Source organism: Zootermopsis nevadensis, unplaced genomic scaffold, assembly GCF_977971745.1.
Source record: "Zootermopsis nevadensis isolate Lab colony 2312 unplaced genomic scaffold, Znev_1.0 Znev_ptg000003l, whole genome shotgun sequence".
In the NCBI taxonomy this organism is placed as follows: Eukaryota; Metazoa; Arthropoda; class Insecta; order Blattodea; family Termopsidae; genus Zootermopsis; species Zootermopsis nevadensis.
Genome location: NW_028259135.1, coordinates 15,909,658 through 15,925,048, shown reverse-complemented (window position 1 = coordinate 15,925,048; position 15,391 = coordinate 15,909,658). Strand labels below are relative to the sequence as shown.

At 36.7% G+C, this 15,391-nt stretch overlaps 2 protein-coding genes across 2 annotated transcripts; one reads left to right on the top strand and one right to left on the bottom strand.

Moving 5' to 3' along the window:
- The first annotated feature begins 105 nt into the window (after positions 1-105).
- Snx17 (sorting nexin 17) lies at positions 106-12,296 on the top strand. Its single transcript, XM_022060044.2, has 10 exons — positions 106-727; positions 1,542-1,734; positions 2,428-2,603; positions 3,493-3,583; positions 4,224-4,308; positions 4,926-5,088; positions 5,480-5,692; positions 6,730-6,924; positions 7,936-8,055; positions 8,208-12,296. The coding sequence occupies exons 1-10, from the start codon at positions 668-670 to the stop codon at positions 8,370-8,372; spliced, it is 1,461 nt and encodes a 486-aa protein (XP_021915736.1). The 5' UTR covers positions 106-667; the 3' UTR covers positions 8,373-12,296.
- Positions 12,297-12,692: 396 nt separating this feature from the next.
- Positions 12,693-14,735, bottom strand: LOC110827903 (cytochrome b-c1 complex subunit 7). The gene is made up of 4 exons (XM_022060052.2): positions 14,581-14,735; positions 14,429-14,476; positions 13,411-13,580; positions 12,693-12,899 (listed from the first exon to the last, which is right to left on the bottom strand). The coding sequence occupies exons 1-4, from the start codon at positions 14,696-14,698 to the stop codon at positions 12,819-12,821; spliced, it is 417 nt and encodes a 138-aa protein (XP_021915744.1). The 5' UTR covers positions 14,699-14,735; the 3' UTR covers positions 12,693-12,818.
- Between the last annotated feature and the right edge of the window lie 656 nt (positions 14,736-15,391).

Sequence of the window (15,391 nt, the reverse complement as noted above, 5' to 3'; positions counted from 1 at the left end):
AATGAAGCATGTAAACCAACTTCTGAAGAAATACACCAAGTAGCGTGACACCACTTGATTCTTTAGCAGTTCACTCGTTTTGGAAATCTATTTCCTTTGCCCATTCAGTACGGTTGCCAATTTGTTTGTGATTCGGTACATGAAATCAGTGGCACATTTTGCTGCCCTCTTGCAATCCGCGTTACGGGGGCATGGGCATCATGAATTATGCAGTTTCAAAAGTGCTTGTTTGTCGTTCAGACGATGGTGGCAGCCAGCACCTCTGATATGTCGATAACTTGTACCAGGCTACACGGCGCAACATCCAAGAAGGCAGTCATCCTTCAAAAACAACGTTCTCCGTCATTTAGTATGCACAAACTATTTTAGGCACATAAGATTGTTTGTAATGGCCTCATCTTCGTCCCATCTCACGAGTTTGCACGTCACGTTGGTGTGAATCTCATATAGGGGAAACTATGTTTTATATTTGCTGTATATTGGTGACCATGATACAACATCCTTGGGGTTTTGGGACCTCGGAATGGGAGTTTCAGAAGCAAGATGGTTGTGAAGTGATTTAAGTATTTTGAGTTTTCTACTTTATTTCAATGGTCTTCATAGTTTTTGAGAAAACGATTTTTATATGTGATAGCACGTGTGATATGAATTACAGTAACGAATAAAAATGCATTTTTCTATTCCTGATACAGAAGAATTTAGCGATGAAAGTGGTTCTACGTATATGGTAAGAACTGTCACTAGAAATGACTGAAATACAGGTGTCATATTGTTGGACGGGGGTGGCATTTTTATGTTTACAATTTACTGGTTTAACTTTTTATTTGCTAAGGTAGGCGTTGTACCTACCGTTTTTATTTATAATTACATCTAAATTAGTGAGGGTACAGTGCTTTTAACTGCCAAGATACTTTCAGATTACATTGTGTTTAGCGAAAGATTAAAAATGTGTTACTTAAGGTTGATTTTTACTAATATATTGGTATTGAGGTAATTAATAGGACTCTGAAAGTAAATGATTAGACTTACATAGAATTGAAAGATGTCTTGAATAAGATTGTAACTTGTGTTTACCAGGTATTGGTATTGTAGTCTAGAATTGTAAGCAGTTAATAGTTTTAGACACAATATGTGCAGGTTTAGTATAAATTCGGTTGTGCAGATATTTATTCCATTCTGATCAGTATGTACATGTTGATCTGAACTGTCAGGAACATAAGTGAAGTGAAAGTTATCCTAAAACATGGGAGTAAAGTTAAATGCATTTTCAGACTAATCAGTTTATGTGCCATTAAATATAGATATCACTAAATTTACAACTTTTATTACAAATTATTTTTGGTGTTTACACAAGGAAAAATAATTTGTGACTGCTGTGTGGTAAAATGATAGCTTTGCAACAGTGTAGACATATGACCAATGCCAATGAGGGAACACACGTGCTCTTCATATTGGAGTCACTTTTTCATTTCTGTTCCCTCTGTATAATTAAGTGTGTTACTTTGTTACATAATTTAAAATATATTGTTTGTATTCAACAGGGCTACAACATCCACATAAATGGAGTATTTCACTGTACAGTTCGATATCGACAGTTGCACAACCTTCATGAGCAACTCAAGAAAGAATATGGTGCCAACAATTTACCTGTCTTCCCACCAAAAAAACTTCTCCCGTTATCGTCCAGTCAGCTGGAGGAGAGACGTGCAATGCTTGAAAAATATATTCAATCAGGTAACATCTTCTTTTGATACATTTGACATTTGGGTTTGTTTACTAAGGACCATTTTCATGTTAATTTTTTAAAAAAATTATGATAATTAAATTTGAGTTGTACATATAATTTTAAATTTTTTAGAGCAACAAAGGAGCGTGCATATTCTTATAGCACAATGTAGCAGTTACGTTTCAAGCCTAACTAATAGTACTGTGTATTTAACATATGCAGACTTGGGAAACTTAACATGTTCTTGTACCAGTCAGCCAATTTGTAGAAGTACACAGTGAAATGTTTTTTTAACAAACATAACATACAATGTGTCTGGTACGTTTTTTTTTTTTTTTAGATTTTTATTGTACATCCTGTAGTAAAGTGTTTGAAGGATTTATATCTCCTGAATAATTCTCCTTTGTGTAGACTGGTATGAATTTTGACAGGTAATTAATATTTCTGCATAGTTATACACTACTGATATATGTAAATAAATAAAAGAATCACAAGCCTTTAAAAGCAGTGCTGTGGAGAAGTCAGTTTCCTGCACTCTTACTCTTTAGTTGTAAAAGCCAGAATAGCAGGAAACTGCCCTGCTTTTGTGAATGCATTTAGTTATAGTTGTAACTAGTTCAGTGGTCTAATCTTGACAACAGTTTGTAGTACAATACAACTCTTTACATTGTGTCTTTTAATTGTTGTTGTTATTCTTTCAGTTGGGCAAGATCCTCGGCTGGTGAATACAGACCTGTTTAATGGTTTCCTGCTCTCAGCACAACAAGAAACAAGTTGTGAAAAGAGCCAAGAGGTTCCATTAGATGTCTTCCTTATGAATGGATACAAGATCTCCTTAAATGTTGTGACAACTGAGAGATCTGACCAAGTTCTTGAGGTATGACCTCAATAATTAAGTTCTAGGGCTTGAAGTTTTTACAGCAATGTGAGTTCAGACTGTTTGGGTTGTAGCACTGTGTAGTGTTCTGAAGTGACTTTGTAGAAGACTGGTGGATTAGGAAATCATTCTTTCTCAGGACTGGTGAAGCCAAAATGGCGTTCTGGTGGAAGATTATTACCCACTGTCCTACGTGAGCGATTAAATGCGACCAATGCAAGCTACGTGGGTGACGCGGAAATATCACACTGGCTGTTTGTGTGGCGCTTCCCTAGGTTCCAGCGAAGCAGTCAGGAGAGGGAAACGGCCAAAGTCCAAGATCAAATATTTTGATATTTTCTTGCAAGTCGTGCTGGCCAGTAAGGCGTATGCGCAAGAAAGCTCTGATGTGCAGTACAGGGAAGGTGCATGCGCAGAAAGGCCATGTGCTTCTCTTGCGGTCTCTCGTGTAGGACACAACAAGCGATTCCCTCACTTCATATGACACCCCGTGCAGCTTATGCAGCTCACGCAGCTCATTTGTTATCGCTTACGTAGGACATTGCCTTAGAGTTCAGTTGCATGTACTTCATGAAACACTTCATCACTAAATAGGTGATATAGACATGTCTTATGATTCCTTTGAGATCATCAAAAATTAAGATGTCACGTTCAGAGGACTAGGTGATGAGTCCAAATGAGGGAAAGTATACAAAAGAAATTAGTGAATGAATGCAGTTATTGATGCTGTGTGTGAGCAAGGTGAATTGTCTGTTTTGGAGTTTTTGTACTTCTCCTTCCCTGTAGTAGGTTGCATAGCTGAGAATATTCTGTTGAAGACAGATGATTTTATATTGTATCACTGCACGAAGTTTCTTACATCTGATGTACTTGTATTTGTGTCTTCCAGAAAGCCTGTCATCAGCTGAACCTGCCGAATGAATATGTATATTACTTCTCTCTTTTTCTGATAAACCGAGAAGAGGATGGCGATATAACAAGTAACTTTACAGTTATTTAAAACATTATCTTACATTTTGATCCTTTTTTTAACTGTAATTGTTTTGAATATAATTTGAAAACCTCTCTTGAAATGTCTTTAGCTGACTGTGGTTTTGTACACTAAAATGAGGAAAACCGTTAATAAATAAGTGTAATTCTTGATGACAGCACTGGTAATTGTGAGTGCATCAGTAAGTATAAGTTACAGGTTGTCAGATTTGAACCCTAACCTACACAAAGCTCATCCTGCATAAAATATAAAATATGGACCATATTATGATTGCTCAGTCAGTATAGTGACTAGCTACGGGCTGGACGACCGGGGTTCGATCCCCGACTGGAGCAGAGGATTTTTCCTCTAGCCTCTGCGTCCAGACCGGCTCTGGGGCCCACCCAGCCTCCTCTACAATGGGTACCGGGGTCCTTTCCCGGGGGTAAAGCCAGCCTGAGCGTGATGCTGACCATTCACCCCCATCTAGTGCCGAGGTCAAGAAAGAGAGGAGCTATACCTCCACTCACCCCAAGCGCCTGTATGGCACGTAGCGGGACAAACTTTAACTTTAATTTGAAACATTTTTTTCTCTACTGTGAATAATCTGTTTTTTGACATACTTATTTTATATGTTCTTTCCTTTGTAGTTTTGAGGAAACTGCAGGACTTTGAATCTCCATACATATCAGAGAAATCCATCCAAGGTGTCCATCGTGTTGTTCTCAGGAAAAGGTAAGCAGCTTGTAAAATGAAGATGGTGGAATTTCATCTCCATTCTTATAGACTTTTCATTTCAATCTGCCATCATATTTGTTGGAATTCCGTATAATTTCAAATTTAAGTAATTCATACTGATTTAGTGGTGGTGTAATATCACAGATGATGTTATGTGGTTCCATATAATTTTGAACTCTCAAAGTATATGTCATATGGGAGATGGTTTAGTCATAAGGTGACAGGTTATGAATTAATGGCCAGGGTTCAATTCCTGTTATGGGCAGTGGAATATTCTCTTCATCTCTACATCCAAAGTGGCATGGAGACTATATTACTGCTATGTTCTAATTTTAATGACATTAAAGCCATATTACTTATCTTTTTTATTAGGAATGCAAATTTGTATACAATAAACATTTAACTAACTAAAAAGATGGAACAAGCAGATTGGTGTAATGTACTTGGGATGTACTCAGTTTGAATCTTTGCCCCTCTGCTCTTCACAAGTGTGATCATCTTCTCTTTTGATGTTACATAAACCCTGCAATTGATTTAAGCATCATTAGTTAATCAAAGAATGAATCATAAAAAGGAAAGAAGTTTCTTAATGATTCTGATCATTATTCATCCAGCTATTGGGATCCAGGCTATGACTTGGAGCTCATGTCAAACCAGGTGGCTCTCAATATGTTGTACGTACAGACAGTGGCTGATGTGGAGAGAGGTTGGGTACTTAGCAGCAAGGAGACAAAGCACCAGTTGGCTTCATTGCAGGCTCGGGGAGCTAAGAAGGAGGTAGAGTGAAATCTCAATTTCAGGTTTTTAATCTAAGGTTTTCCTACATTTTGCATTAATTTTTTCTGCTACATAGCCTTAGAAGTGAATTTAAATAGTGAGTTTTGAGGTTGTCATGGTGGGCTTGTAGCACTGTGTAGTCTGGTAGAAGTTTACCAATGTTTCAGAGGTGTTTGCTGTCTCCATCATCAGGATGATGGCCTGCAACAACCCAGAAGGCATCCATCTTGAATTTAAAAAGTCATAAGTGTAAGATTACCAGGAAAAGGTCAATTAATCTGATTTATGGTGTAATCTTTTGCTTTTAACTGTGCCTGAAGATTAAGTTCATTTCTTGTAGACAATGAGTTAAGAACAATTTTGTTTTAAACTATGCTATTCTGTTTTTCAGTACCTGGATCTGGCTCGCACATTAAAGTACTATGGTTTCCTTCAGTTCCGGCCATGTCTTTGTGACTATCCCCACCCTGGTTCTCGAGTATTAGTGAGTGCTGGTAACAGGGAGTTGAATCTACGTATAAGACTGGCTGAAGGACAGGACATGAGGGAGGGTAGTTTTAAAGTCGCACGGATGAGGTGTTGGCGAATTACAACATTGCACAATGTGAGTGAAGCTTATGTATTACTAGTATAAAAAGCCATTGAAATTAAATGGGGAATATCTGTGCTTTCTTCTGTATTTGTTTCCATCCTTAAACCAAACTTTATCAGGGAAAGGTGTGATATAAACACAGTACTAGAAACTAATGTGCTGCTCTGTAATATATTGGTTAAACAGAACATGCCATTACAGGAAAACAACAATAAAAAATTTTAGCTGTACTATTTCTATGTATTGTCCCGCACCGTAGCCGCATGGTCTGAGGCATCATGCTTCGGAACGGCGATACGGAATGCGCGCTGGTTCAAGTCTCGGGGAAAGAAATTTCTCATGAGAATTTCGACCGGTGTATGGGACCGGTGCCAACCCAGCATCGTGAGGAAATTGGGGAGCTACAATGAGTAGCGTAATCCGGTCAGGAAAGCTAGCGATGGCTGGGGTTCGTCGTGCTGACCACACATCACCCTATATCTGGTTGGATGATCGTTCACCTCTGCTTAGGCATGTGAACGTGAGTCAAGCTAGTCGGCTTTGGCTATCTGGAGCTGTTACGCCACGGATTTTTTTTTTTTTTAATTTCTATGTATTACATAATTGTCATTTTATTCTATAGGTCCATAACCATTTAAATGTCTCCTCTGCAAGTGAAATCAAGCAACAAAACAAGCATCAGGCTGGTTTTTATATGGTGTAGATTCTTGGGTGATTGTGGAATATTTGTTTATATTATGTACTTCTTAATCTGTTAACTTTTTGACTACTATTGTTGGTAGAATCCAGTTAATTTTATATCGGAAGAGCAAAATATTTATGCAAATCCACAATGTTGTGTCTCCATGGCATTGCTGTCTGATGTTTTTAGTGAGAATAATTTCCAAGAGTATGGTTACCTACATCACCAAGTTAACTCCACTTGCTCTGTTTTGAAGAACAGTGAAAGGTGATTTGACAAAGACAGCCGTGCAAGTGTCCTAGAGCCTTTACAAAATGCCACCACTGAGAACCTCAGATCTGAGATGATGACCTGTTGTTGCTTACAGAATGGTCAGATGAGTACAGGAGGAAGTAGCAGCAGTTCAAATCCTCAACTGGAACTGTCTTTTGAGTACCTCATGTCGAGAGACAAACTGCAGTGGATTACCATTGCCAGTGAACAAGCCATCTTGATGTCAGTTTGCCTCCAGGCAATGGTGGATGAACTTCTACTCAAAAAAACAGGCATGAAAAGAAAGCAGGTGTGTTCTTGCGTTCGTTTTTCAGTTTTGTTGATAATCTGGTAACGTAGGATATCTTTATAACAAGAGTTCATAGTGTTCAAAAATATATATTTATAATGATCATTATAGGCAGTTAAACATCAAGAATGTAAAAATTGTCTCAGGATCAGACAAAATAATATACAGAGTATTCACAAAAGATTGGTGCAACTGTGACTGGCGATTCATTTTTTGACATGTTGGAAAGCTGGTTGTTACCCCAACTGAATACCAATTATGACGATTACATTCTACAACTGGACGGAGCTCCCCCCCATTTTCACAGGAATGTACAAGTGCTTCTCAATCGTGTTTTCCCACTGCGGTGGATGGGATAAGTTTGATTACTGTGTGGATGTGTGTCGTGTGACCCAGGGTGCACACATTGAAGGATTGTAATTAACGCATGAGAAACCTGGACAGTTGCCGCCACTGACGGTGTATGTAGTGCCCGTGTAAGGTGAGAAATAAATTTTTTATTAACTTTTGAAACTGCACCAATCTTTTGTGTATACCCTGTATATCACCATTTACATAGCAATACTTTTAATTACATTTTGGATTTGATTCATAAATGAAAGACGTTTATATAAATATAACTGTGAGAATGCATGCTTCAAATTTGTTAGTGTGAACTTCAGAACTATTGTGGTAAAGGTAGTAATATAATCTCTCTAATTGAGATTGTGAAAATAATTTACATGCATTTTTGTGCATGGAAGTGACTGGATGAGGAATCCCCCAGCAATCGGCTTGGTGACATGGTGAGTGCTCGGTGATGATGTCATCACTCAGCCAGACACCCTGCCCACACAAAGATCATTGACCCCAGCAGCTGTCATGTCACTGGCAGTTTTCACAAATATCACAGTTTACAAAAATTCAGTTATTTTTGCATACACAAAGTCCTTGATAACTGTATTTAAAAATGGGGTTAGGTATTAACATAATTTTCTTTACTGCCTGTTTCCATCTTGATTTTACATACAGCCTGGTGATAAGGTGAGGAAAGGAAGTTGGTCCTATATGAAGAGAGATGGCAGTAGTCAATTGATTAGTGTCAGCCAGTCAGCATCCAGTGATGCGATCTGTTCAAATATCAGCTCAGCGGTAAGAATTATGTTATTTCCCATGTAGCAGTAACGTGGTTTCTGTCTTAAATTTGTTAATGTAAGACATGGAATTTTTGCTGAAACTGTTGAAATGTTAATTATGTGTTATCTGTTATCATAATAATTGATTTCTCTTTAACACGTCAATAGAATGGAGATGTTAAATCTCCTAGCAAGAATGAATTCTCAACATCATCTATGAGAAAATTATCGGAGAAGCTTTCGAGTGTGACTTTGAAGTCTTCTAGTAAGCAAACGCCACATCCGTTTGTCGAGAATGATGCTTTTGAATGTATTGGTGATGAGGACCTCTGAATTGGCATGATGCTATTGTAAGGTATGTATAAGCTCAAATCTCAATACTTGTTAATGATAATTAAAATGTCATCTGTTGGCATGTCTGTAATTAATAAGACTCATCCTGCAGGAAGGTGTAATTAACATTTAAAGTTCACCATTTTGCTGCAGTAACCAACTAACTCCATGAAGCAAAGACATTTTTATGAAGCTAATTGTTGTTCACCTAGTCATGAAATTCCCTGCCTTTTATGGAACTTGAAGGCAGGCTTGCTTTCGTGTTCATAACAGCCTGCCACTGATCGCTTATGAGCCAGGTGATTCCAGTCCATATTCACACACACCTTGTTTGTTTGAGATCCATTTTGATATTGTCATCCCACCTGTGTATATGTCTTCATGTTTCTTCATTTCAAATTTTCTGAAAAATTTAGTTTTCAGGTGGGAGAGAGATCATTTCCTCTTCTACCACACAAACAAAATATGGGACCCAACCCAGCCTCCAATAAAATTAATAATGATTGCTCTTTCTGTGTGGTAAAGTACTGGAGCCTGAAGCTGACTACTTACTTCCATATAGAGCTGAGGTCTAGAAGGTGTGGAGTGTCACCCCTAGTCTTATGTGTCATGATGCTGATGTGCATACACACAAGTAAAATTTACCTTTACTTCAGAATTGTTTCACAGAGGCTGAGACTTCATTTTGGTTACTGCAGTTATGGTCATTGAGTAGATTACTGTAAAGAAAATTTCTTGTGTGATATTGGATAATGTTCTATTTAGGACATACTGATGATTCAGTATAATTTGTATTGTAAAGGCTTTGGAAGGTGGAGACTTGTTGGCCTAAAAATACATAATTCATGATTAAAACTAAATTATTTCACAACTGAAGTGTGGTGCAATGCTCATGTAGGTCATGATTATGAAAAGTAAACTTCATATATTTGTGGCAAAAAGATGACAGTAGATGTTGCTGTATTTATGAATCTCTGTCATCTCCTTACAGAGAATGTTCACTCTGTGGATTAATGCTTGTCATGCATTTGGGTGTCTGTTGGTTCTTACTCTGGATTTTTTTTTTATTTCAATGACTATATACTTTGATATATTTTCTTATAAACCATTAAAGACAAATCAGACATCGGTATTATTTAGAATTACACGACTGTTAGACAAATGTATGATGCTTCCTTCCTGTGTATATGTATTTATATATGCTACTTTTATTTGTACTCATTACATTAGAAACCTGTATAACACAACTTAAACCAAATGGTTCATTATTAAGTACAAAAATGTATATAGAATTATAATTAAGTCTATGATTTTATTTTGTATAACCCTTTACTCTGCAATTTAAATTAACCATTTCTTGATATGATTTGGCCAGTTAATTAAAATGTTTTTCATGCTACACATTGATGTGTTTAGTCTGGCATGGGACCTTTAATTTGACTATGTTCTCTCTTATATGAAGCAGACAGTTAAAGCAATGGTTGGGCATAAAACATAATTCTGAAGGGCAAATCTTGACCCTTTTGGGGATAACTGTTGTCACCACATCACCCATTAATGCTTTAATTTTGGTGGATTCTCTAATCCAGTCTTTTCCTTTCCTTTTCTATATTTTGCCTCACTTGGACGTAAGACTCATGATCTAACCAAAGAGGGCTTGTTCTTCATGCTATATATATATATATATATGAGAGATTTTTTGTGTGATGTGCTCACACACATGAGAAATGTTATGTTATCATGCAGAGTGAAATGCTTGTGCCACATAACACATCAACTGTTTATGTCAACTTCACGAGTCCTCTCAGATAATCTTTCAGATATTGGCAATGGTCTCATCATTACAATCTGCCATTGGCATGTGTCATCCTCCGGTGACAGTTCCGCATCCATGGAACACTTTGACCATTTGTATTCTGCAGCCCGGGTCTCGACTTTATTACTGTAGGTTACCCTGTTCATGTAAATTTGTTAAAATGTCTTGCCCAATTTTACACGAAGTTTATTGCTCATTTGCTCTTCAAGTTGTGAGATTCTGTGATGCCAAGTTCTGTAGACAAAATCCACCAAAGCAAACACTCTAGTGATGTATTATGAGCCCTCAATGTGACAAGTTCTTAAGTTGTATGTGTATCATATTTAATATTTTACTTTTTTATTTTATCTTCAAAATGGATCTGTGGCTTTTATATATGTGTTTTTATAAGGATAGACCAAAAACTAACACACAGCTGTAACTGAAAACATTTATCAATCATAAAACCAAAAATTATGTGCAAAATATTTATACAGTGAATTTATTTTTATCAACTTCCAAATTCCTAAGATTACTGTTGTAGTTATAATTTGTAGTAAATATGACATGTTAAAGATGTACATGCAAAGTAAAAAGAACACTTGCAGAACATCTGTTTGCAGGGTATGAAAACCAAATTAACATCCTTAATGAAGGTCTGGTAATACAATATCAAATTTAGGTATATTTAAGTCTGAAATTTGACCCTTTCCATTAATGTGGATGCCATGCTAGCAGATGACTTGAAAGGACCAAATTTCAAACTTGATTTGCTGCCCATGGTTTCTATGAAAAGATTTACTAGAATGGGCTGCTACAGGCCTGGCCCAACCTGTTGTATAATTTGTAGCAATAAATGCACACTCTTATCACATCTTGGGACTGCAGTAACAGGACACTGTTAATGAATTCATCAACAAGCTGATGATGTAATGTAACACATTGTTTTATTCCTAATAATAAAAGTAGGACTTGCTCTAAGACTGGCCTATGATAGTGTTCAGGTACAGTTTCTGTTAGAGCAAGTGTATGCAAATATTGAACTAAACAAGCAATTTAAATGTATGCAGAATTATTTTAGTATATTTTTAAAAGGGAAAAGTGTTTTGTCTTTAATATCTTAACATTCAGACTCTCCATAAATGATGCACTTTTTGTAGGAGATGAATTCTATGCCAGTTTCAAGTTCCTTTTCGTGCTTCATTTAATTTCCTTGTACAGAGGCAGCTTGGGAGAGAAACCTGATCTAAACATAATATGGGTTTACCTTTACTCTCATATAGGATTAGTGTATAACTGAAGCTGTGATTATTGTTGGTAATGTTGATACTATATCAGAAAATTCTTTGTACTTGCAATGATTATTTTGTATAGTCATACAGAGTGCTGAGGAAACTAAAGCAGCAAAGGACTGGAAAAAATTACATTATCCAGAGCTTCATAACTTGTACTCTTTAACTGATAATGCTAAAGATAGTTAAGGACAAGATGTGTGGAACTTCAACATATATTTGTGAAATAAAAATGCATACAAAATTTTGGCCAGAAAATTTCAAGGCCCGACACCACTTGGGAGACCTTGCAGAGATGGAGAATGGATTTTAAGGAATGGGCTGTGAAGATGTGGACTGGATTCAACTTTCTCTCTGTAGGGTCTATTGGTGATATTTTGTGAACTGTGGCCTACTGGACTTTCCGATGTGAAGTGGGTATTTTCATCAAGGAAGAACTAAGAATATTAATATTTACAGATGATCCAAATGGAAAGTGCTTACTTTTAAATGTAACTATTGTGAGTATATGTAAAATAAAAATTACTTTAATTTTACTTGCAGCCTGGACAGAAGCTTCTTAATGCAAAATAAGTTTCACACTGTTTCAAATTTGAAATGTTCAATGTTTACAATGTTTGTGTATTGGTACAAGGCATATTTCTTTGAGAAGTGGAATATAAATGACATTCCATAGCCAGAATTGAATTCAGGTATCCGAAAGAGTTGCATCCACAACTTTGTGCTGTCATTTATGGAAGGTCCGTTCACAGAACAAATGAGGTGCCAAGTTTACAATATTTTATATGATATTGTATTATGATATTCATATTAATGATAAAGAATGCAAAGCATCTATGTTTCTGTATTTTTTCTCTTTGATTCCTGCTTCATTCAATGACACTTTACCAGCTGCATAGTTTGAATTGTTGAGTGATGGCACAATTAAGTGAGCCTTTGACAAAATCTGTGTAGAACAACTTAATGGAGAACTGGAAAAGAGATGAGGGGGCTGGTGAAAGAAAAACTGGAAACTATGTACTGCTCAGCAACACTGCAACATAATTTGAGGTGTATCAACAAATGCTGATGTTAAATGGAAATGTGTCTGGAACAGAAAAATGTTCAGATCCTTTGGAATTCTTATAAGCAGGTTTTACTATATTTTTGTTCCTCCTATCCTACATGATTTGTCTGAGAAATTAAGGTCCTTTAGGTCACACAGGCAAGGATAGAAAATGTGAATGTTCAGCATCACAGTTAGGAACAATAATTTATTTTTATGGACAGATACATCACCATTGTTCTTAATGCTAAACAATTTTGTACAAATTTTAAAGAATCTCTATACAGAATGATGTTAACTATACACTGATTTTACTAATATTTCTTATTCCATTCTTCTTTTTCTTGTCGCTCCCTGGCTGCTTCTTCAATGTACGGCTGTAAGTATTTGTTGTCCTGAAACATTTGTAAACATATTCATTTAAACATTCAAGAATATTTTACCTCCAAAAAGTCTTAATGAAATGAGGCTGCTCAATAATAAATTCTCAGTATTGAGTACTGATTTAAAATGACAAAGCTGGGTGACTACGGATAGATTCCTGGTGGAGGCAAGGATTTTTTATACCACCACATCCAGACCAGCTGTCAAGCCCATCCAGTTTTCTATCCAATTGCATTTTGTGCTTTTTCCCTGGGGATGAAACAAGCAATGCAGACTACTCTCCTCTAGCTACTGCAAAAGTTAAATATGTATGGAATTCCACATGCCTCCATGGCAAAGCACAGGAATGTTTTATTTTTACCTTTCGTAAATAAGTTAACACTTAAAGGCCATGAAATCGCCACTTGTAAAAACCTTATATATAAAAATCACTGAAATCCAACTGTACTTCCTACCTGCCATGTTCTTATGACTGTTTATTCAGACAATCATGAATATTTTGGGGAATAAAACCATACTCACTTCCTCAAATTTTACCCATTCTTCTTTGGGCAATATGATCTTCTGCAGTGACAACTGCATGGCTCGAATAATCCGAAAATTGCGTTCATCTACTAAATGTTCTGGCAGCCGTCTCAGGGCTTCCTTTACATCTGGATCAGCCTCATCATAACAGTCATCATGGTGAAGGCCTAGCATACATGAAACAACAGGGCATTGAATGTTAGTAAGTTGAGGATATCACAGACAATAAAAGACTGGCTATGAGATGGATAACTGGTTCAATTCTCCACACAAGTGGGAATTTTTCCTTTTACTATTGACATGAAATTCACACCATGTCTGAAGCAAGTCAGCCTTGGTTGCTACTGATGTCAAGGGCTTCCTCCCCAAGGATAAAATGGCTGGAGTGAAAGTTGACTCCTCACCACCACCAACCAGTGTCAAGGACTAGAATTTTTTAAATACTTGCAAGTCCACATTGCATTACAGAAGACCATATGGACATTCCACAGCCATCAGAACCTCACACACTCTCTAATGTGGCATATGACCTGTATGTTTCTTCAAAATGCTGGTATCTACCTACAACTAAAATTAAATGGCCATTAATGTTTGAGTTAAAAGAAATATCCAAACTCTTACTGTCATCATCCTAAAAGCTCAACAGTTATGAGAATTTCATTCTGCAAAGCCTTAGCAGAAACATATCTTACAAATACAATGCCAAACTGTGGGGCCTCTGTGATGTGTCAGGTTAGATTTAAAAACCACAAAAAAAGAGAACTAAGAATCACTCCTCTTCATTTAATTTATTGAACTTACAAAAAGTATATTTTCATGTATTCAAATCAGCTTTAATAATTCTAAAAATTATCCACACTGCCGTCTCTACATCAAGGGGTCAGAGGCTAGTGGAAGGTTGTGGTTTACGTTGTACTAAATATGCTGGAATGTGTAATATTATTCAGGGTCAGTATCGGAGTGTGCCAAACAAATATCATACACATTCTCATGGCTTGATTAAACTCCCACTTACCATACTTATTGAAGCCTGAGAGATTATATGCCCATTTTCGCAATGCAACTGTGAACATACAAAAATTAGTATCAGTTATTTTATATCCTTCGCTAACTAACACAATTCAACATAATGCCTAAAAACTGAAGTAAATAATTTGTATAATTTACTGGAGAAACCAGGAGCTTTTGACGATACGGCCATTTTAACCTTGCCTTTCTCAAGACGGACAATTTGTTTACTTTTTATTTTCCCGTAGGTAACACATGATACCAACATTACTAGCATCAATCCTTGGATTTCGTCGATACAGTTCTCGCTGACGTTGGGTGCCGTGCTCGCTATCGTTGTGATGGCAGTACAATACATGCCTAACGTCATACGCCACTTGGGTTGCCAATGTTTAATATGGAGTTACCGATCTGTATGTTGGTATTACTCGTTCCCCTTATTTATCGTGTGTGACGGTTGGGCCATTATGAGTTGTTCTTGTTCTCGGGAAAAGTCTGTTGACCGTAAATAAATTTGTGAAGCTGGATTTTGACCTTATTTTGTAGCGATCGCTTACCAGTTATGCTATCTTCAAATGAACTCCTATCAGCGATAGCCTGCCATCTATAATAAAAGTAATGTAACACTGGCAGGCCTATATAATTAGCCAGTAACACGTAAATTTCCAGTTTCGTGCGTGAAGTGTTGTGGGATAAAGCTTGCTGATTTTTTGTGGTATTTCGAAACGAACTTTAATGAATCTTTATTTGAATGATTTTAGTATCAATGAAGAGTAGACATATTATATGAACAACGAGTTTCTCATATCAATCTGGACTTTTCGTAATTACTTTGCCAATCTGAAGGCTCACAAAGGGATGAGAAAAGATTGTCGTGATTGCTTAGGGATCAGGTATCGTATCTATTCACTTCACCAGACCTGGAAGTGGCTGCATCAGACACAAGATCTTCACGATCACCTTATATCTC

Bases quoted from the DNA above. Each gene is read 5' to 3' on its own strand.
- LOC110827903 (XM_022060052.2), bottom strand. From the start codon at position 14,698: ATGCTAGTAATGTTGGTATCATGTGTTACCTACGGGAAAATAAAAAGT. The intron at 14,477-14,580 runs GTAAATTATACA...GTATGTTCACAG, and splicing joins AAAAGCTCCTGGTTTCTCCA to TTGCATTGCGAAAATGGGCA. The intron at 12,900-13,410 runs GTGAGTATGGTT...CAAATGTTTCAG, and splicing joins AATGGGTAAAATTTGAGGAA to GACAACAAATACTTACAGCC.
- Snx17 (XM_022060044.2), top strand. From the start codon at position 668: ATGCATTTTTCTATTCCTGATACAGAAGAATTTAGCGATGAAAGTGGT. The intron at 5,693-6,729 runs GTGAGTGAAGCT...TGTTGCTTACAG, and splicing joins GAATTACAACATTGCACAAT to AATGGTCAGATGAGTACAGG. The intron at 6,925-7,935 runs GTGTGTTCTTGC...TTTTACATACAG, and splicing joins CAGGCATGAAAAGAAAGCAG to CCTGGTGATAAGGTGAGGAA.